Source organism: Sinocyclocheilus grahami, unplaced genomic scaffold (genome assembly GCF_001515645.1).
Source record: "Sinocyclocheilus grahami isolate Dianchi unplaced genomic scaffold, SAMN03320097.WGS_v1.1 scaffold171.1, whole genome shotgun sequence".
NCBI lineage: Eukaryota > Metazoa > Chordata > Actinopteri > Cypriniformes > Cyprinidae > Sinocyclocheilus > Sinocyclocheilus grahami.
In genome coordinates this window covers 252,255-275,691 of record NW_015505350.1, presented here as the reverse complement: position 1 = coordinate 275,691, position 23,437 = coordinate 252,255, and the positions used below count along the sequence as shown (strand labels likewise).

The 23,437-nt window shown below is 37.2% G+C and overlaps 1 protein-coding gene across 3 annotated transcripts in view; it reads right to left on the bottom strand.

Moving 5' to 3' along the window:
- Nucleotides 1-23,437, bottom strand: part of mre11a (MRE11 homolog A, double strand break repair nuclease) — a 134,596-nt gene that overhangs the window by 27,057 nt on the left and 84,102 nt on the right. For 2 of the 3 annotated variants that reach the window (XM_016283182.1, XM_016283184.1), the window contains 2 exons: nt 2,950-3,035; nt 2,443-2,504 (listed from right to left, as the gene is read on the bottom strand). In XM_016283182.1, coding sequence (XP_016138668.1) covers nt 2,443-2,504; nt 2,950-3,035 — 148 coding nt within the window. The remainder of the gene's footprint in view (nt 1-2,442; nt 2,505-2,949; nt 3,036-23,437) is intronic. The other variant, XM_016283185.1, reaches the window with a different exon arrangement.

The following is a 23,437-nucleotide window of genomic DNA, read 5'->3' as shown; positions in this document are numbered from 1 at the left end:
AATTATCATCATCACCCCGTCCCTTAATCACCGCCCTTCGCCAGGCTCCCGACAGGAGTGGGTGCGTGAGAGAGGAGGGGCGCTGAAATAGCCAGGGCTGGCGGCGTGTGATGGGGCACACCTGAACCGAATGGGGCCTCATCACCGCCGCTGTTTAAATGCCGAGCGCACCTCTCCTCAGGAGACCGGTCTCTTCCCCGTGCATGCACGCTGGTGTCCTCGTGGGTCCAGGAAGGGTGCGTAGAGGGACTCCCGTGCCGCCAGAGTCGTGCGCTACCGGACCCGCGGTCCGGACGAGAACCGCACGCGTTACACGGTCGTCGGGCCAGGATGCCGGGCCGTTCAGTCCCTTCAAGTGCCGTGGGCCGAGAGAGAAGGATGAAGCTGCTGAACGAAGCCGCTCACCCCACCTTCACTAACCCCGCAGCACGATGAGGAAACCAGATCCCCTGTTTATTTTGGACACTTTATTCCCTTTTCTGGACACTATGTTTATTTTCTGTAAATAAAATGTGTCTGTCGTTTGCTCCTCCCGTGACAATATATACAGTGGGGAAAAAAAGTATTTAGTCAGCCACCAATTGTGCAACCGAGTAAAAAACTCGTCTGAGGGGATAAACAGTCTTTTTTTTTTTGTGTAAATGTAATCCATTCTGAAACAATAGTCTCATCAGTGCTCTATCAGGTCTTACTTTAATCAGCATATGTGATATATGCCTTAAATTGATTTCTAGGACACTTTTTAACTTTATATAAAGGGCAATATTTTCCTAACCTTAGTAAATGTACGTGTCAACATTTACGTCAAATTCTTAAATTTGATCAATACATTCAGTTAGAATAATTCGATTCTGTATGGTTGTTACCATTAAAATGAAACCAGTATCAACAATCTCCATCTTTCCACTGCAGAGGAAACACTGAAGCTGCATTGAAAGTCCCATTTAGATGTATTTACACAGACTGTTTAATGAAGATAAGAGATTCCCATAAATGCATTCACACAGTAAAATTGCAAATGCATAAATAATGTTATAAGAATAAATGTTTCACTTTTTAAACATATAAATACGAAATAGAAAAATGCAAAGATAGGCCTACTTTTAAATATGAAACCAAACCACCAGTTGGTGGCAGCAAGTCACTGTCTTAATGAGCGAGTCATTCATTCAACCAATTCGTTCAAACGGCTAATTCATTCAATTAATAAAGCAAGTGACTCTCATAAACAGCTCACTGAATCATTGACTCACCTGATTTGTTTAAAAAGCTGAATCATTCAGTAATGAAACACCACTGTGTGTTGCTCTGAGATGCGCAACTATTCTGCTGTGACTTTGCTTAGAACTATTTTCGTTAGCAAAAACGGTTAATAATGTGTCTAAAATTTAAGTCAGTTAATATTATTAACGACTTGTTTATTGAACTATTGTTGTATAAAATCAATGTCACATTTACAATCGTGCTAGGTCGTGTGATGTTGCTTACCTATATCATGTTATATAGAATATTTATATATTTTTTCTACTGCAGTATGTTTGTTTCTTTGTGTGTGCTGGTGCGCCTATTAGTTTTGATTTCTACACGAGTCAGACAGGCTGCACGAGCCTCAACAACCTTGATACTGTCAATACATTATCTGTCATCAGTCACCGTTTACACTGAAAGTAATGAAATCAGAATCGTGTTAAGTGTAAACCCTTGTGTTAAGTGGATAAGTGTTAATGTCGAGCCCTGAATATATATATTATAATATATATAATATATATAATATATATATATATATATATATATTATATATATATATTATATATATATATATATATATATATATTAGGGCTGTGAATCTTTGGGTAGACAGCGAATCGATTCGATTCACGATTATTAGGTTTTCGATTCGATTCAAATTCAGAACGATCAATTCGATTCGATTCACAATTAAATTTGATTCGATTCGATTAACGATTTGATTCTGCATTCACAGGATTATTTAAATGCTTCCCCTAAATTCTTTAAATGCTTAGTCAGGGGGCAAATTACACAGCAGCCTTTATGGTTACAGAACCATAGGTTAGAAAAAAAAACTATCTAAAGATAGATAGATAGATAGTAAAACAGTTTTGCTGTTTGCTCATGAGGTCAACCTTGTTTTCAACTTAACCTCAACACTGGTGAAATTTGGGCCGACTCCCTGAATTTTTTAAGCATGTTAAAAAAATTACTGGGAGCTCAAGAGCTGCTCATAAGGTACTCAGCTTAGATCATAATTCCTCTCACACAATGCCAGCCATGACCATACGATCATCAACGATTGACACATTCTCCCAACGGAAAAAAAAAATGCTAAAAAAATTCTGTACAAGCTCATATGACAGCAAAAATCATACTATGTATGCCCGGCCTAAGACATGCTAAGATATATTTAGGGGTATGTGCATGTACCTCTTCAGCATATGTCTTTGGTGTGTTTCCACGAGAGGTCCTCTGGGTTGAACCCTGGAATGCTGTGAATAAAATGAATTCTTCTGTAAGAAAAAATTACATTCTAAACAAAGAATCTCACCACTCACTCTCTTTCTATTCAAAATGCTAATCACTGACATGTTCACTATGAAAGATGACTACTGATTAATCACAACACCAATAGTCCACCAAAAAAAAAAAAACCTGTTTAATTTGGGACACAGTACAGACATTAATTTTCACACCATAAAACTAAGCTAACACAAGAATGGAAAAGATAATTGTAAGTCTTATTTGAGTTCATATGAAAGCCATTCAAATCTCTCCATGGAAAGGTGTGATTGCCCTCCGTCATTTCCATCAGGAGCATGAACAGAAGAAAAGTAAAATCGGCATTCTCATTCAAGAAAGTAACATATTTATGAGAACCACAACAGAAGATTAGGTCATAATATGTCACAGTGGTGTGGTGTGATTATATCTCACCATCCATTATTGACTTGCTTGTCAGCGCACTTGAGAGAGATCCTTTTTGTCCATGTCCACCCCGCCCTGACTTTGAGGCAGCACCTGGAAACATTAAAATACACAATGCAGACAGGATTTGAACTTAACACCCACCAACTTGCCAAATGCGGGTGAAAATAAACCATGACAGGTAACATTTCATGGGTTTATGGTTCCTAAATTATGTCCTCTAACTAGGAGACTCCAAAATTAACACTAGATAAGAAGTGCCACACCTTTAAATATTGAACACATTATATGCGCACAGCCATACCACTCAGCAATCAAAATTCCTGCCATGCTACTCACAGTTTTCCATTAAATTACATTAACAACAATTTGAAGTTTGAAAGCAAGTCCTGATGCAATTCTTTGAGGCTTTATTTGATGTTTGCTGATGAGAGAGAACTGGCTTGGTGAAGAAGGTCACTGATAAATGGAAAGATAAGGCTGTATGCAGCCTGGCACAAACTTGGGGGTCCTTTGAAGACTTTTAACTCAGCATCACCTTCAGTAACTTAATACTAACTTATCTCTTCAAGAACAATCTCTCTTTAAAAAAGTATCTCTCCAAGAAGAAATCTCTCTAAATCTCTAAGAAATCTTTCTGACAACTATCTACTCTGTGTTCTTAGTGATTTTTCAAGTATGAAGATATGACACCCTTAGGAGATGAGAGAGCAAATGAGGAATTGCACTTTTGGAGGGAAAGTTTACAATCCTTTGTCTTCTATCAAAGTGATTTACATATGAATTTTGAGAAGGTGATACAGGAAAAACCTTTAAGATTCTTATAACTAAAATGTAACAGAGTTAGTAAAAAAATGTAATGTAAATGAACATTCGGTAAATTAAAATTGCAGCTCATAGACACAAAATATGCTATAAATGCGATCTTGGTTAACTATAGCATAAGATGGGAAAATCATGAAGATGGGAATATTGGATACGTTTATACATTTCTCAAGTGGCTATATGTAGAATGTATAGGCCGTATTTCAGAGACTTTAATACTTTTTTCAATAACCATGCATAAACTTTATTTTCCCAAAAATACAAACATGCTGCTTACATATTACCAGCCCAGTTTGCACTGAATGCAGTGTAATCAGAGTTTAGCCATTAATATGTTTTTAAGAAACTGAAAAAAATCACAAATGCCAATGCCAAATGCCATGCCAAAGCTTCTCCAAGGCCCCAAAACATCCTCAGAGGGTTGAAAGGGATTATTTGCCTGTTACAAAGTGAAAGAAGTGAGAGTTAAAACTCTCTCTATAAAATTCCATGAGGTCATACAGCAATCTTATCTTGCTGAGGTGTCTTTGCTGCAATGGTAACCAAAGGCCTGGTTCTGCCTGAGGATTAGTTGCAGTTCAGATACTCTGGCACCTAGTTTGCTTGTTGGATCAGTTAAATCTCACCACATAAAGACTCTTTCACTTAGATATCATACTATAGAGACTGGCTGTTCCATACAGATAAACAAATGGTAAAACTAAGCTTGATGAATACTAGATCCCTTTCTTTTTTTTTGTAAATTACATGATCACAGATCATAACCTAGATGTGCTCTGTTTTAAATAAATATGGATAAAGCCAGATGATTACATTACTTTAAATGAGTCTACCCCCAAGAATACTCTTATAAACATGAGCTGTGTCCAAAAGGTAAAAGGTAAATGTTGCTACAATCAGATGTCTGATTTCATGTATAATTCTTTTGAAGATATGGTGCTTTATGTAACATTATCTAATGTAAGTGATTTATCTTTTTTGACACGTGTATGTGCTGTGTACAGGCCACCAGAGCATCATACAGACTTTAAAGGGTCATATGATGTTGCCAAAAAAGAACATTATTTTGTGTATTTGGTGTAATGAAATGTGTTTATGTGGTTTAAGGTTAAAAAAACACATTATTTTCCACATACTGTACATTATTGTTTCTCCTCTATGCCCCGCCTTTCTGAAACACATCGATTTTTACAAAGCTCATCATTCTGAAAAGCGAGGTGTGCTCTGATTGGCCAGCTATCCAGTGCGTTGTGATTGGCCAAATACCTCAAGCGTGTGACGGAAATGTTACGCCCTTACCATACTGTGATGCCGTGTCCCGGCGCGACGAGACAAAACCAATAAAACCCATTACAAATTTAGCATTTGGACCAATCAGACATACCATTTTTCATTAGATTTAACAAATCAATTATTCATTAGTTTAACAAAGTCACAGACCCCTCACCCAATAAACATACTGGGTGCCAGGATGTCTGTGAACGACACCAGACCCCTGGATACCATGGCAACCAGGACAATTCAGCCAGATCAGATAAACTTTACGACCTAAAAGTATGTAGAGAGAATCTTCGCCCCTACTCAATTCTCTCTAAAACAGACACATACTGCTATAGGAAAAGACTTCGTTCATTAATTCATAGACACATTTTTCTATGACCTTCCTATCATGCATATCCCCATGTCATTTTGTATGTTGTTACTGTTCTTGTATATTGCCTTTTGTATTGTATACTGTTTTATGCCACTCGTTTCAGCCTTTCTCATTTGATAAGCCCATCCTGAGAGGCGTGAATCTTCTCAGACCTTAAAGGGCTCACACACAGTTCTGCCCAGGTCTTCTGCTAAATCTTCTGATTGCTGCCTGTGTGGAGAGCCTGAGCCGATGTGGGCGTGCCCGGTGGGCTCCAACACATAGCATTTCAGTTGGCCGTTCTGTTAGATTCTGAGAAGATGAGGATGTGAGCTAGAACGCTTCTGCAACCCTTAAGTCTGCACCAGGCTTCGGCCTTGTCTTTACATTCACCAATGATCCTTGGATCTCAGCTGACGCCTCTCTTAGCTCTTCATCATCTTCATCTGGGAGAAAACTCTCCCGACCGCCACAGAGTCAGAATAACATCTTTTTGGAGTTCATCACTCTTCAAACCCGGAAGAAGGTGTTCGCGACTCCTACACCACCGAACCTCCAAACCATCAAGACTTTAATCCAAGACCGCATCCGGACGCTCGTTCCAGGCCAAGGCAATGCAAGTATCGTACATTTAACTAAACGAAACGTACATTTAACGAAACGGTTTAGTATAAGCTGTAGACCCTGTTCTAAAACGGCACTGATGGTTTTACTCAGGTGGTTAACTGACTCTTTTCATAGCTTCATTCTCTGGTTTTCCTGATGGTTTCATCCATCAAGTCTCATTTGCCCTTTCCCATGTATGAGTGATTGTTTGTTTGTTAGACTAGTTTGTGTCAGTGTTTAGTTAATAAAACTCTTGTGCACAAATTACATGAGTTTCTGATTCTGCCTTGCAAATTAATGTCCCTTTACGATTTTGATCCTTGCTACATGCTCTAATGCATTAATACTGTATGAAAGTATTTTCTGTGGCCACAAAAATATCCTTTCCTAGAGTTGATGTGAACTTACACTGAATGTTCGCTGGATGAACAGATTAGTTGAGGGCAATTTAATTCTGCTACAGTTACTACTGGCAGCTGATATAAATAATTGTAATTTATCATAATTGTAATTATTTATATACTGTACATTTCCCTTTTAAGCTAATTTGCTACATAAACACGGCATTTGTTGCATCTAGTGGGGAGATAATTACTGATTATAATGACTTATACTGTATTTTTGTGCGTTGCGTTGCATAAAAAATAAAACCATGTCTGCTCAAAACTCGCATTTGAATCGTGAGTGGCAAATCCTTTAAATATGAAAACGTACTTACAGGCTGTGAGTCAGCATTATTTGTCAGAACCCCGGCATTGTAGGCTACTCTCCCAGGAAAAAGTCCTCGTCCTCCCTAAAATGCGTTGCTCACATCTGAATATTTGGTTTGAACTGTTCTGGAACAGTGTTGTAAATACAACTTAACCACTAATGTCTAGTTGTGTCTTCTTTTGGAAGACCAAACAAAGCAGTTTGGATTTCGCAACGAAACACACAGTGTCTCCACGACATGACGGCGGCGGCAACAATACTACAGCGAGAATCAAAGTTACGCCTTCTTTCTTTGCGTGAACATTTGGGCGGTGTTATGCAAATCTTCCCACACAGTGACATAGACATGTGGGGGCGTGTTTAAATGAGGCGTTTTAGGAGGGCGTGGACGAGTCTTAACTTTTATAAAGAATATCTCTTTGGGTTTGAGACTTTAGTCTTTGCAACTTTAGGGATCTTATCTATTCACAAACAGCTTGTAACACTCCAAAGAGAAAGGAAAACTTGAAATCATATGACCCCTTTAAGAATTTGCAGATTTTCTGAGTTAGTACTGGCTGCAGATAAAGTTTTGGTGTAATTGTTAGTTATTTTAATACTTATGTAGATGATAGAAAACATGCATCGGGATTGGCATTAATAGACAACCTAAACTCAACTGGAGTTCTAAATTCTACACTCACCGTCAGTGTACCAGATAGCTCAGAAAAACATGATGTTGCTACAAAGTATGGACTCTCTTTTCTAGTACTTTAGACATGGTTGCTCATTTGTGCCTAAAGAAGATTAAAAAGAACAGTCAGATGCCGTGGTATAATGAGCACACTCGCGCCCTAAAAAGAGTAGCCTGGTAAAAATGGAACGCAGCTGGAAGAAAACAAAATTAGAGGTATTTTAAATTGCGTTGTAGCAAAATAGTATTTTAAATAGAGATATTAATTTGTGGGAACGAGATATTAAACGAGATATTAATTTGTGGGAACGTCATATTAACTCATGGGAACGTGATAAAATGTTGTGGTCACAAGATCATTTTGTCGAGCTAACCACATTCTTTTCTCGTGGCCACGAGATGTGAAATTGTGGCCTCAAGATGCTATGTTGAGGGAACGACATATTTTTTCTCGTGGCCACGAGTTTAATGCGTAAACAAACGTGACCATAGCAACCTGGGATTATCAGAAATGGATAAATTAATATTTTATTTTGAATGTTTCGTTTCATTCGCATTTGAAAACTATGCGAATGAAACGAAACACTGCTATTGTAATTATGGCCTATTAATTACTAGCCGAAATAGAATAAAATATTATGTTAAATTCCCCTTAAAGTGAATTTCCAGTAAAATTCCTATAGCCAAACGCTCCAGAAATAGAGTCAGGCCAGAAATGGATATTAAATTATTATTTTATTTTGAATTAAGAACGACAAAAACTGTGGAATTAAGAAATGATTAACATATTATATAGGCTACTATTATTATATTGTATGAGATGTTGTCTAGACAGTATTTGAATTTAGTTTGTTATTATAAATAAATGTTAAAAGAATAGGCTATGTAATATCGTAAAATAAAATAGGCATACAAGAAAATTTTTTTATCCATCCCACAGTCTTGTAAATAACAGACTTGTCTTTTTGTTTAATATTTGTTCTTCTTCTTTTTCTTCTTCTTCTTCTTATTATTATATAAGACATTTTTATATTTATTGTTATAGCTACAGTATATGTTTATTTTCCCTATCTATTCGTGTATCTCTTTACCTAATTAACGTTCTGTATAATTACATACTGTATATTATATGCTACCATATATTTTGCAAATACTTTTATGCAAAGACAATTATGGCAATAAAGTTTTGACTTTCTGATTGTATCTATGCCAAGTATGTTTTCATGCGAATGATTCATTCCTCAACTAAATACTATAGTGTTTATAATTATATCGTCTATTAACTAGCCGAAATAAAATGAAATATATGTTAAATTCAACCTTTAAAGTGAACTTCCAGTAAAATTTACGTAAGTGTGCCAGAAATAGAGATTAGGCTAATCAAAACTTTACTGACATATTGGGCATTTACAATAGGCTATTGACTAGGGGTGTCCCCGACTAAGGATTTTCATAGTCAAATCGGAATTTTTGAATCTTGCCGATATTCGACTGATAGTCGAATCATATGTTTTGGGGGCGGGGCAAAATACATTACCAAGAGTCAAGTCAGACATTCCACAGTCATAATTACTTTAACACATAGGGGAAATGTGTAACGGACGCCTCACAGATACAAACAGGGTAAATAATGTTTTATGTTTTGATTAAAAGGTAGTTAACATTAAACGTCAGCGAAACCCTAAGAATTCACAAAATTTTTTATTCAACAATGGCATGTACAGTAGCCTATTATATGTACTATAGTAATTCCACTAATTTCATAATTGCAATCATCTATTTCTCTATTAAAACAACATCGATTGAGTAAGTGCATTTATTCAGCTTTCACAATCTCAAACAATATAGTGAGATCTCATGACAGAACACTGACCGGTTGAATGACACTTTCATATAGATTGCTAAACTCCAGCTTGTTTGTTTTTCAGATCATCTGCGGCGGCGCTTCCGCAATGAGGAACAAGCACGTGCGCATGGTTGCCACATTGCTTAAAATAAGCAAAACACACCGGGCAGAAAATGTATGAATTTAACAGCGAAGCTCTGATTCGGGGATTAGAACTCTTGATATCTGGCAACTGCACTCATGAAAGCTCGTGTAGTAGAGGCGTGTAGAGCAGTCTGCAATAACATTTTGTCTCCTTTTTTTGACAAAAATAAAAATACATTTTAGTCTCGTCTTATTTCATCAACGAAATTGCATGCTGAAATATTATTGTCATCAATTATAACCTTATTGTCATTTCGTCTTCATCTCATCTTAGTCATGGGCAAAAGGCTCGTCAACGAAAATTTTTCGTCATAGTCTTCGTTAACGAAATTAACACTAGTTAACAGCATTCATTTTGGTAACGATCTAAACGTTGGTTAAATTAATAATTAATTCTATATACATACATTATGTGACCCTGGACCGCAAAACCAGTCTTAAGTCGCTGGGGTATATTTGTAGCAATTGCCAAAAATACATTGTATGGGTCAAAATTATAAATTTTTCTTTTATGCCAAAAATCATTAGGACATTAAGTAAAGATCACGTTCCATGAAGATATTTTGTAAATGTCCTACCGTAAATATATCAAAACTTAATTTTTCATTAGTAATATGTATTGATAAGAACATTTGGACAACATTAAAGGCGATTTAGATTTTTTTTGCACCCTCAGGTTCCAGATTTTCAAATAGTTGTATCTCGGCCAAATATTCTTATATTCTCACCATACATCAATGGAAAGCTTATTTATTCAGCTTTCAGATGATGCATAAAACCTCAATTTCGAAAAATTTACCCTTATGACTGGTTTTGTGGTCCAGGGTCACATATATACATAACATTTTACTACTATGGAAACAGTAATGCTAAAACTCCATATAGATCACTTCTCTTTTTGCACACACACGCATAATTTAAATCTTTAAATTTAAAATAACAACAACAAAATAATAAATAATGAGCTGGTAGTCACAATATTTCTCAAATAACTTTAACAACTGAATAAAGATAAATATACACAATAAATTAGTTGTGTAGCCTACTGTAAACATGATCTCCCAAACGCAGCGCTAGCGCAATAAATTGTTTACAAAGCTCATCAAATAATGATCCGCTTTACACTCATGCAGTCAAGTGTAAATACATTTTTCAGTGTACGTATTACCATATCAAATATTTGTGTCTAATACCATTTTATTTATATTTTATTGTGGATGTTTTCTCACAATCACAACATTAAATGCAGTTAATAATTTATCAGACACTGATAATTATGTTAGTTCTAGTTTTTAAATGTAATGTACTGTAATAATCTATAAGCATATTTAACCAATTTAAATATATTGAACAAATAAAAAAAATTCGGTCGAAGACGAATAATTGCAAAGTGTTTACGAGCAATTTGGTCTGGACTGTAGATGTATGTTGTTCCATGCGTCATCTGGTGGATATTCTGTGAAGCACACCACATTTATTTAAATTCTAAACAACGTGCTCACAGGTTTTTTTTTTTCACGAATTGCGCATGCCTTGTGGAAAAGATGCGCATTCTTAATGGCCACATCTGTATTTCTGTGTATAGTACATTATTTAATTTCTGTTTTTTTCTTCTTATATTAGTGTTATATTCCATCCCTACTGTGTTATTCCTATGTATGTCTGCACTATGTCTGTACTTTCTTCTGCACTGGAAGCTCCTGTCAAGTCAAATTCCTTGTGTGTGTAAACATACTTGGTAATAAAGCTCTTCTGATTCTGATGCTAAACGTAAATTCAGTAAGATTGTTATTCACGTCGGCACTAATGATGTTCGACTTCGCCAGTCAGAGATCCCTAAAAATAACATTAAAGAGGTGTGTGAACTTGCAAGTACGATATCAGACACTGTAATATGCTCTGGTCCCCTCCCTGCTTACCGTGGTGTCGTTGTCACTCAATGGCTGGACGTCTAAGTGGTGCTCGCAGAATAACAAAAGTAACAGAGACAATTGGATGAGTTTTTGGGGCGGACCTGACCTGTTGATGATGTTCGACTTCGCCAGTCAGAGATCCCTAAAAATAACATTAAAGAGGTGTGTGAACTTGCAAGTACGATATCAGACACTGTAATATGCTCTGGTCCCCTCCCTGCTTACCGTGGTGTCGTTGTCACTCAATGGCTGGACGTCTAAGTGGTGCTCGCAGAATAACAAAAGTAACAGAGACAATTGGATGAGTTTTTGGGGCGGACCTGACCTGTTGAAAGAAGATGATCTTCATCCCTCCGGGGGTGGCATATAGTCTTAGAGTTTGTACTTGACTAACTGGGGCCCAGGTCAGGAAGCAGAAAGACGGGCTAAACCGACGGTCTGCTAGCCACCTCACGTCACAGAAGTCAGTTAATTCTCAGCACATAGAGACCCTTCCACCTAGATATCACACTATAGAGACTGTGTCTGCTCCCCGAACCAGCAAAAAAAAAAAAGTCCAAACCAATTTAAGGGTAACAATTTAATTGATGTTCAACATATAAAAAACAGATGTAATACAGATAAACAAATGATAAAGCTTGGCTTATTGTATATTAGATCACTTTCTACGAAAGTGCTTTTTGTAAATGATATGATTTATAAAACCAGATGATTACATTACTTTAAACGAGTCTACCCCCCAAGAATACTGTTATAAACATGAGCCTAAAAGGTAAAGGGGGAGGTGTTGCTACAGTTTATAGCAACATCTTCAGTATTTCGCAGAGGTCGGGTTTCAAGTATAATTCGGTGCTTCACATCATCCAGAGAAACAAGTGTTAAAAATAAATTCCTTGTGACGTTTGTACTGGCTACTGTATACAGGCCACCAGGGCACCATACATATTTTATTAAAGAATTTGCTGATTTTCTATATGAGTTAGTGTTGGCTGCAGATAAAGCCCTTTTTGTTGGTAATTTCAATATCCATATTGATAATGAAAGAGATGCATTGGGATCAGCATTTATAGACATTCTGAACTCTATTGGGGTTAGACAACACGTGTCAGGACCTACTCATTGTCAAAATCATACTCTACATTTAATACTGTCACATGAAATTGATGTTAATGGCACTGAAATTCTGCAGCAGAGTGATGATATCTCAGATCTGTGTCAACTCTGTGTCGAAACACCAATGCTCAGGCTGCCAGGGCACGTGTTGTAGTGAACAACAGTCAAACTGGCATTCAAAATGACCCTCTCTAACTGCCGGTGTGGAGGGAGATGTGCCCCACTGTGATTGGATCTTGGTGGAGGAACATAAACAAATGTTCAGAACCATCAGATAAGTTGCCAAGACAACTGCCAGAAACCTCTAGCAGGACAGGAAGGGAGACCTTCTGCACCCACGACCACCTAAGAGAGGACTTCTCATTGGACTACGGGTTGACCCTCACCATCACACCCAATCCTAAGGTTTAGGAAATGACTTCCATAAAAATTCCTCCAATTTCTCTGGATGCAACACCAGTGGCCGAAAAAAAAAGAAAGGCCACAAAAATCGATCCAAATCCATTCATACCCATGTTTGGAGACCTTAAATCACCGCATGCGGCCCGTCACGAATTCAAATGCGGCCCCCCGTGCTGAACACATTTAAAAAAAAAAACTTTTAGTTTTACAATTCATTTGAGTTTTTACATTAATTTAAAAATGTACTAAATAAATTAAGCTATAGCCTAATGTTTTTATGTAAAATAATTTTGTTTTTCATATATTATTTTCAGACATGAGCAGTAGCCTACTCACAGTCTAATTAACGTTAGGCATTTAAAGTAACGACTAAGCGGCCAGCGTCAGACAGTGATCAATTTAGCCTTCTAATATCATCATGACTTGCCTAAAATAAAATCTACAGATATAAAACAGTTCAAGCATATAACAATGTTTAAACTTTAAACCTAGATAAATGTGCGCTGTATCCAATAGTTTGTGCAGAGAGTGGAAGCTAAAGCGTGCTTTGCAGGACATAGAGACGCCAGTGCGATCACTTGCAGTTTCTTCAGTGGATACGCCGTCATTTTTGCTCATAAAGGTAAGAGTAATACATCATTCGTAACTGTAAAGGGTCTACTTTTATTTGTGTGCACTCACAATATCAACAAAACGTTGTGCTTTTATAAAATAAAGAAAACAAGCATGATGCGCTTTCTGCCGTTTCTTCTTCAACAGGAGCGCTTCACAAAAATGAACCAAAACTCAGCGAATACATGCCTCACTGACATGATAAATATATCTATACAAAGCTTTAAATTACTACTTAACGAAATAAAACAAATCAAAAACAAAAACTCATCATAATCCGTAAAGATGCACTTCTCTCTAAAGGCGCGTCTATTGAGGAGATGGCGAGTCAGGATCGACAACTTAAACGTTGTGCTTTTATAAAATAAAGAAAACAAACATGATGCGCTTTCTGCCGTTTCTTCTTCAACAGGAGCGCTTCACAAAAATGAACCAAAACTCAGCGAATACATGCCTCACTGACATGATAAATATATCTATACAAAGCTTTAAATTACTACTTAACGAAATAAAACAAATCAAAAACAAAAACTCATCATAATCCGTAAAGATGCACTTCTCTCTAAAGGCGCGTCTATTGAGGAGATGGCGAGTCAGGATCGACAACTTCATCCTTGCGACACTGACTCAGAAAACACTAGTTTATTAGTAAATAATTATATATAATATTTCCTTACTGTTTCCCCCTGACGCATTTATGGTAATTACTTTTGCCGGTGCTTTGCGGCAAACTTAAGCCTATTGCGTGCATTTGAACGCAGAACTGTTCAGCTGCACTGAAGGCAAGCATGCTGCTGCTGCAGGACACTAAACACCGTCCCAGCCGCTCTTGACAGTCACGGTAGTACGGTCTCATGTTGTTTCCACAATCTTTTCTCATCACTAATTTATGAATGTCTAAAATATAAAAATAAGGAGTAGCCTAAAACAAGCCCGAAGCCCTGCGTCTGAACTATGATGTGAAAATTGTCCTGAAGCCCGGCCCGAGGGGTGTAAAAAAATCGGGCCCGGGCTGATATGCAAGGCTCTAGCTCTGCTCTAGCACACAGAAAACGATTTGACTGAAAATGTATCAGAAGAGATGCTGATAACAGTTTGAAAGAGGTTTGGTAAAGAAATATTGCATGGGTGAAATGTTAAAGATGCTGTTTAACTTTGTACTCCACTGTATGCAAATGAGTTCCACACTTGGGCCTTGGACACAAGTGGCCAATCACATTCCTGGAATGAAGAGGAGCCAGATTCCAATATCCTCCTCATCAGAAAGGGATAAAAGTATCCTTTCCGACAGACACTCCCTGTTCTGAGTCTTTTGTCCAAAGAGACTGTAACAGATACCCGTTCTGTGTTTCCAACCTGTGTGGAAGGAGGCAATAACAGATACACTCTTCTGAGTCTTTCATCCAGAGAGACACTAACAGAAACACCAAAGTTCTGAGTCTCCGGTACATCCAGAGGGACAGTAACATAAAGCTTTCTGAGTTTCTGGCCTGACGAGGAAAGAGATTTCAAGATAGCTAAGGTTCAACTCAGCTCCTGAGTAAACCTTCCTTATCGCATTTGGCTGCCCTTCAATTGCAAAGGATCCAGCAGTGATGGACCCCGTCTTACTCTTGCCGCTCTGAAAGCAGAGCAACCCAGTCCGCAAAGGACTGGCAGACACTGCCTGAAACACACGGCTCCTCAACGACACAACCAGGCTGCAAAGGACCCCGTGAAGACCCATCGGACCCAGCTGCCCGACTAATGCTCTAAGGGCCCCCTGTGGCACAACAGATGTTCAGCATCCTCCAGGTCAGCGCATCGACGGCTACCGGAACGCAACTCTGTGCCCTCAACACTGCACGCAGTCTGCATCACCAGTGGAAGACGTCTCTACCGCCTGACTGATCACCCGCCTGTGGAACGTAATTATAAACTTACCAAACCTCTTTCCAAAAGACCATGGCTTAGTTTATACATGCAGCCTATGTTTTTCTAAACCATTTAGATAACATTTACTTGGGGTAAGCATTACAAATAATAGTTGTTCAGAGACAAATAAGCAGTTATTTATCGTTAATTCCACCAGTGCCATTAAGTGGTTCCCATAAGCAACATTACCATAGAAAGCTCTTCCATTGCTACATTCAGCTCAACAGCATTGCGTTTTGCCATTCTGTGTTCACTCCGTTTAATTGTTTCTACAATTTATGTGGTATCTTCCTTCATATTTAGTTGTCTATTATTATCTATTAGCAATGCATATTCATTTACTGGTATCATCACTAGTTGTATTTACTCTTGCAAATCTATTGTTAATAAATTCCATTAATCTTATTACAATTGTGTCTTCTTTGTGTTGATGATCCAAGGCTCTACTAGCTATCTAAACCACAATTTTTTCAGATAAATCAGTTGACCAACTCCCTCCAGTTTGTGAATGTCAAATTGTTGAACAGCTTGTGGGAAGCACACTCATATTGCCAAAATAACAGTTCTCGACTGACGCTATGAACTGAGCAAGGTGGGAATTGGTCATCTGATATACTCATAACCGCACCTTGAGTGACGTATGACTCAAAAATCACAATGTCTTTGATGACGTGAGTCTCACTTATTACAGTGCAAAGAGCCATAAATATAAATGGACAGCAGCATAACTCTTGTGTTGCTGTTTTTTTGTTTGTTCCTAATAAACAGTTTAACTACACTCACAAGTGAATCTCAAGTTATTTGATGTAATAGTTATATATATTCTAAATAAACTATAAACTACAAACAAAAAATATCTAAATTTCTTTTTTCCTCACATTCTTTCTTGTAGTAATTCCTTCTCAGTCACACACCTGACTGAAAGGCTCAATAAACAGCTCATTATGCAGGTCTTTGTCTTCTCAGGTGTGAATCACAGTATTATGCATGATAATTCACGCATAATATTCTTAGAATATTTAAATCAATATATTGTTTTCTGTGAATGAGTAAGATGATTTTCACATAATTTTGAAGCAAAAAATCTAGACTACAAGATCCAGTTCTCAAAAATCTTGTGAACAAATGTTCTGTATGTGTTTTATGGAATTATTTCAGTGACTTTAAAATTTAAGTTTTTTTACTAAGCACACATAAACATTGTTTTCTTAAAAACACAATTCCGTACATACATGCTGCTCACATATTATTGTAGCCCAGTTTGTCCTGAATACAGTGTTATTAAACTTTAGCCATTAATATGTTTATAACTAACTGAAAAAAGCACAAATGTCAGGGCATGTCAAAACCTCTCCAGGGCCCCAAAACACCCTCAGACCCCATAGGGTTAAGGCTCTAGGTACTATGACTGTTACTTTTCATGCTTTACATGTTACCCTTGGGAGACATTATTAGGAAACATGGTGTTAGCTTTTACCGTTATGTTGAAGATACTCTACTCTTATTCGCGGCCCGACGAAACATACCAATTTGCAAAACTAACGGAATGCATAGTTGATATAAAAACTGAATGACTAGTAATTTCTGACTGTTAAATTCTGAAAAAACAGAGGTGTTAATTATAGGACCAAAAACCTCTGCATATAATAACCTAAAACACTGTCTAACACTTGATGGCTGCTCTGCCAATTCTTCGTCATCAGTTAGGAACCTAGGTGTGCTATTGGATAGCAATCTTTCTTTTGAAAGCCACGTTTCTAGCATTTGCAAAACCGCATTTTTTTTCATTTCAAATATATATCTAAATTATGACCTATGCTCTCAATGTTCAATGCAGAAATGTTAATTCATGCGTTCATGACCTCAAGGTTAGATTATTGCATTGGGAGGTTGCTCTGTGTGCTTAATAAACAAACTCCAGCTGGTTCAAAGCACAGCTTCTTACTAGAACCAAGAAGTATAACCATATTAGCCTGGTTCTGTCAACAAAGCACTGGCTCCCTATTAAACATCATATAGATTTTAAAATCTTGCTAATTACCTATAAAGTAATTAACTCTGGAACAATCTACCTAACACGGTTCGGGAGGCAGACACACTCTGTCAGTTTAAATCTTGATTAAAAACCTATCTCTTTAACCTGGCTTATACAGTACATAACACACTAACACATCTCTATAATTCAAATCCATTAAAGGATTGTTAGGCTGCATTAATTAGGTCAACCGGAACCGGGAACACTTCCCATAACACCTGATGTACTTGCTACATCATTAGAAGAATGGCATCTATGCTAATATTAGTCTGTTTCTTTCTTGTTCCGAGGTCACCGTAGCCACCAGATCTAGACTGTATCCAGATCAGATGGTTACTGCAGCCACCCGGATCCAGTACGTATCCAGACCAGATGGTAGATCAGCACCTAGAGACAACCCCTACAGTCAGCGGACACCAGGACAACTAGATGAACCCCAGAGAGGACTGAAGACCTCGTCACCTAGACGGTCATCGGGACAAAACCACGGGAACAAGATGAGTCCTCTGCACAATCTGACTTTGTTGCAACCTAGAATTAAGGGGTTATAGACCCCCTGACAAATCCATCCACTCTTTGCTATATGAGAGGAAGAATTGTCTAAATCTGTTAAATCTTCAAAATCAACATGTTAGACCCTATACTAAGCTACTGAACAAAATTGCTTCCAGAAGTCACAGATCCTCTTCTTAATTTTATTCATTCATCATAATCATTAGAATATGTCCCAAAAATGTTCAAGATGGCTATACTGGCCTTATTAGACTTCTCTGGCATCTAACTATCCAGTAAGTTAAACAGTGACTTGAAACATCAAGTCGTTTCTGAAGTGTATGATTCAACTATGAAACTGTAAAAATATACAAAAACAATTACTAAATATGAAATTGAAAAAATAACCTATTGACAATAAAGTAAGGACAATTAAACTAAGAAAATATACATCATAATCAATTTCGGGTTCTGTGTACAAGAGAAGAAATATTGTGGTAGAAATATTGCAGTTCTTTGCCAAGGTCTATAACAGTGTTCTACTCCCTGACCCAAGGATAGAAATGTTTTGTTGCAGATTTGCTGGAGTCTCTCAGTCCGAAGGTACGTTTACCTGTTCAATATGGAATGATTATCTAAAAAAGTTATTCTGTTTTTGTGGAACAAAAATGTTAGGCCTCTCTTTTCTGACTGGCTAACTGGAATCACTTCTACATTACATCTGGAAAGAGTTAGATACACCATCTCTGGGAACAACACGTTCTCACTCCCAACTCGTCACATATTGATGCTTGGTCAGGACCCCTTGGCGTCACTTTTTGATGCTCAAGGTACCCTTTAGCATCACTTTTCAACATGCAGGGTCCTCCATTATTTTCAGTTGTTTGTCTTAATTTAATGGGTTGCAAGCATTTGTAAAAAATAGCAATAATTTAAAATTAATTTATACTTTCATTGGAGCAACTAACCCCACCTCTACCCTAAACCTACCCACTTCTGAACAATATAAAACATGTAGCAGGCAAATAAAAGTACAGTCACAGGTATTTATTGCAAAAACTGACCATAAAAAAAAACAGTACAAAAACATTACAAACAAGTCATGTTGAATTCCAAGTCTTCTGAAGTCATACGATATCTTAATGCGAAGAAGAGAGTAGTAAAACATAAGGTTTTAATCGCTGAAAATGATCCCGCTCCATTAACGCGCTCACATCTCATTCAAAAAGATACTCCCGTCCCGTAGCATGATGCAATCGGTCACGAGACACACAAGAGCCAATGATATTGCACAACCAAGGCTGACGTAAGGCTTCTTCGGGCGACATTTTTTGAATTCGATTAGACTGCAGCACACAGGATGAGCTTTACAGTAGGGATGGGCGATACCACTTATTTTGTTTTCGATACGATAGCGATATTTTTCAAGGCAGTATCGTCGATATCGATATGATACTTATGAACTAAACTTTTAAATTATGAAATGTATTAAATTACTAAGAGTAAAATGGGTAATGATAACCACTTAACTTTGTTTAAAACGCATTTTAACATTCAATACGCTTTAATTGTAATTTATTAGGTTATATTTTAGTTTACACATGGTTCAAATGTGTTTTTTGTTAACACATGATTCAAATCTACAAATACTACAGTTGAACTATGGTCACTTTAGTAAAACCATGGTTCATTATCATAAGGGACTGCCAGTGACAGGCTGTTGCATCCATAAAATGCAACCTTTTTGTTCTGACAGTGTATGATTTCTATTAACATTACAGAATAGAACATAATCAATATTATCTTTCAACGTTCAATTTAAATAAATGTAATTGTACAAACTATGTAGTCTATGATTTCAATTTGTTTATTGTGAAATAACTCAAACATAAGTTTTTTTTTTCTGTCTTCTGATAAGCATTGTTCAGGGCTGCTGTTCCCAAAAGCTTTAATGCTTTCTTATGATACTTTTTGGAAACGCAGTTCTGTTTGAATGCACTGTCAGAAGTGAGTGAACACTCTCTGTGATGGATTGGTTCTGTCTTGCAACATTTGCGTGTGTTCAGATGAGCAGGAAAATAGTTCTATCCTACACAATTACTTGTGAACAAAGGTTTTTCGTCCAATTCAATGCATTTGTACGCATTATTATTATTATTATTTTAAATAAACAAAATCACTGGTAAATAAAACACACCTTAGTATTGATATTTTTTGTTTGAGTATCGATACTTTCGATACTCGCATCAGTATCGATACTTAAAGGGGTCATATGATGCGATTTCAAGTTTTCCTTTGTCTTTGCAGTGTTACAAGCTCTTGGTGCATAAAGAAGATCTGTAAAGTTGCAAAGACTAAAGTCTCAAATCCAAAGAGATATTCTTTATAAAAGTTCAGAGTTAACCACGCTTACCTAAAACACCTTGTTCTAACACGCCCCCACATATCTACGTCACGATCTGGGAAGATTTGCATAACGCCGCCCAAATGTTCACGCAAAGAAAGAAGGCGTAACTTTTATTCTCGCTGTAGTATTGTTGACGCAGCAGCCATGTCGTGAAGACGCTATGTGTTTCATTGTGAAAGCGAAACTACTTTGTTTGGTCTTCCAAAAGAGGACAATATCCGCTTCGTCATGCCTAGAGCTGATCTGCGCTGGTCGCTGAGGGAATACATCAACTTTCACCGTGGACAAAGCGGAGTCCAGCCCGCCTCAGCTCACTCTATCCCGGCCTCAGCGCACACTAAGGCGGGGCTTCCCCTCACGCTAGGCCGCTGTGTTTTTCGTTGCCACTGATGATTCAAACACGAGTTTTGGGCAGTGTAGAGTAGGGCTTGTTGTTTGTCATTTCTCCGATAACAAATGCAGACATGGTTTTATGTTTACGAGGTGCGATGCGATGCAATGCAACGCAATGCGTAAAAAGACAGTATAAGTCATTATAATCAGTAATTATGCCCCCACTGGATGCAACAAATGCCTTGTTTATAATGGGTTTTAATGTTTATGTCTCGTCGCTCCGGCCGGACAGGGCATCAACAGTATGTGAGGGGCGTAACATTTCCGTCTCACGCTTGAGGTATTCGGCCAAACACAACGCACTGGATAGCTGGCCAATCAGAGCACACCTAGCCTTTCAGACCGATGAGCTTTGTAAAAATCGACACGTTTCAGAAAGGCGGGGCATAAAGGAGAAACAATAAGGTACAGTATGTGGAAAATAATGTGTTTTTTGAACTTTAAACCACAAACATTTCATTACACCAAATAATGTTATTTTTAGCAGCATCATATGACCCCCTTTAAGATCGATACGCCCATCCCTACTTTACGGCGGACAGAGACAGCGATTGCGTCTATTCCTCTCACAAATCAATTGTTTCGCCTTGGAAGAATCAGAATATTAATATTTTTTTGTAGGGCTGTCCTCGACTAAGGATTTTTCTGGTCGACTAGTAGTCGTTCATTTTAAGCATTAGTCGACTAATCGCACGTTTATTAATAAACCATTTAAATCATTATAATGAGCCTTTAATTGCATATAGCCTAATAAGCACTCAAGCACATGCATAAAGCTTGCCACAGCGCACCGGCAGAAGTAATGATTATGAACATGTCAGTGAAAAACAGTAAGGAGAGACTGTATTAACATTTTAATAATTTGATAAACTAGTGCTTTCTTTGTTCTCGGTTTAAGAGATTAAGTCGACGACACAGACTCGTCATCTCTGCAGAAGTGATGTGCCTGTATGCATGTTTCATACGGATTACATAATCTGAGAATATTTGTCTTCCATTTGAATTGGTTCATTTGAAAGTAGACATTTCACTCTGTATAGATATATTTTTTATGTTTGTAACGTAAAGATATACATGGAGTTTCGCGCCCAAGTTCACAGACCGAGACGGCAGAAAGCACATCCTGTTTGCTTTCATTATTTCATAAAAGCGTAATTTGTTTTTATTGTGAGTGCACACAAATAAATGTAGAGTCTTTACATATTTGAAAGATTTATTACTCTTATCTGTATGACCAAAAATGACCAGTATTTTAGGAGCAAGTGAGCGCACCGGCGCCTCAATCTGTCCTGAGGTAAACGCTACCGTTCAACTCCACACAGACACAAGAGCACACATATCTCTAGGTTAACATTAGATTGAGCGGCCATGTAAAGTTGCCAATACTTACATATTTCAGATGATAAGCCATATTTGAGGTCGATGAATGATAGGCGAGCGTTTGGATGTCCTGCCTGATGTACTGTATTACCATAGACTAAACGTTACTGTTAGTCACAGACTGTGTGAGACTTCGCCTGTGGATTTTTTTTTCAGCGACTAATAACATTTTGGTCGACCAAGCCTCTTCTGGTCGACTAATGATTAGTCGACTATTAGGGGGCAGCACTAATTTTTAAAATAAATTATGACTGTAGTTGTATCTGCCTGTCATATCTTGTGCTTTATTGACAAATTGTAGGTTTACGGGCCGGGGTTGGGTTAATTAATTAGTTATAAAAAAATAACGCGATTAAAATATTTTAACACAGATAATGTACTGGCCCCGCCCGCAGACCTGTACATCATCTTACATTTCATACCATTGACTGTTGACAAATATGATGCAGGGCAACAACTACATAAATGCAATTATGCCCTAAAATTCAAGATATTGGTGCAAAAATGCTCCTGTATGTGTTTTTGTCTCATACTTATATCATACGATATCACACGAGCAAGGAGAGCAGTAGGCTATTACATGAGTGCTGATTTTGTCCCGAATATAATGAGTTTAAATGTGATTTTATACAACAGTTCAGTAAATAAGAAGTTGATATTGTGTTATATTTTAAACACAATATTATGTGTTTTTGCTCAATTTTGCAAAGAATATATTACCTTTAAAGCCATAACAGAATTGTTGTGCGTCTTGGAGGAACACAGATGTTTAGTTTCTGAATGAATCCTCATTTTGAACGAATTGTGTGAATCAATGATTCAAAAGCCCATTCATAAAGAGAGCCGTTTACTTCATTCCTGAATGAATCAGCCGTTTTAACGAATCGAATGAATTACATTTACCGCCACCTGCTGGCAGATTTAGTTTATTATTTAGAGTATCATTTAATTAATAATAATAACCTTAAAGGGATAGTTCACCCAAAAAAATTTAATTCTGTCATAATTTACTCTCACATCCCTCATGTCATTTCAAACCTTTCTTTTGTGGAACATAAAAGAAGGTATTTTGAAGACTGTTGGTAACAAAGCTGTTTTGTTACCAATGACTTTCATTGTATGAACAAACAATACTGAGATGTTTCTCAGATTATCTTCTTTTATGTTCCATAGTTTATGTTAGGCCATTGTAGCCTAAATGTTTATGTGTAATACATTTTTTTGTTAAATGAAATAAAATATTTCTAAAGCTACAATTTGTAATGTCTACTTGATACTTAAAATGTATTTTGTGATTAATTGTGATTAATTAGATAAATTAATTGAAACATCATGTAATTAATTAGATTACATTTTTTAATCGACTGACAGCCCTAATATATATATATATATATATAT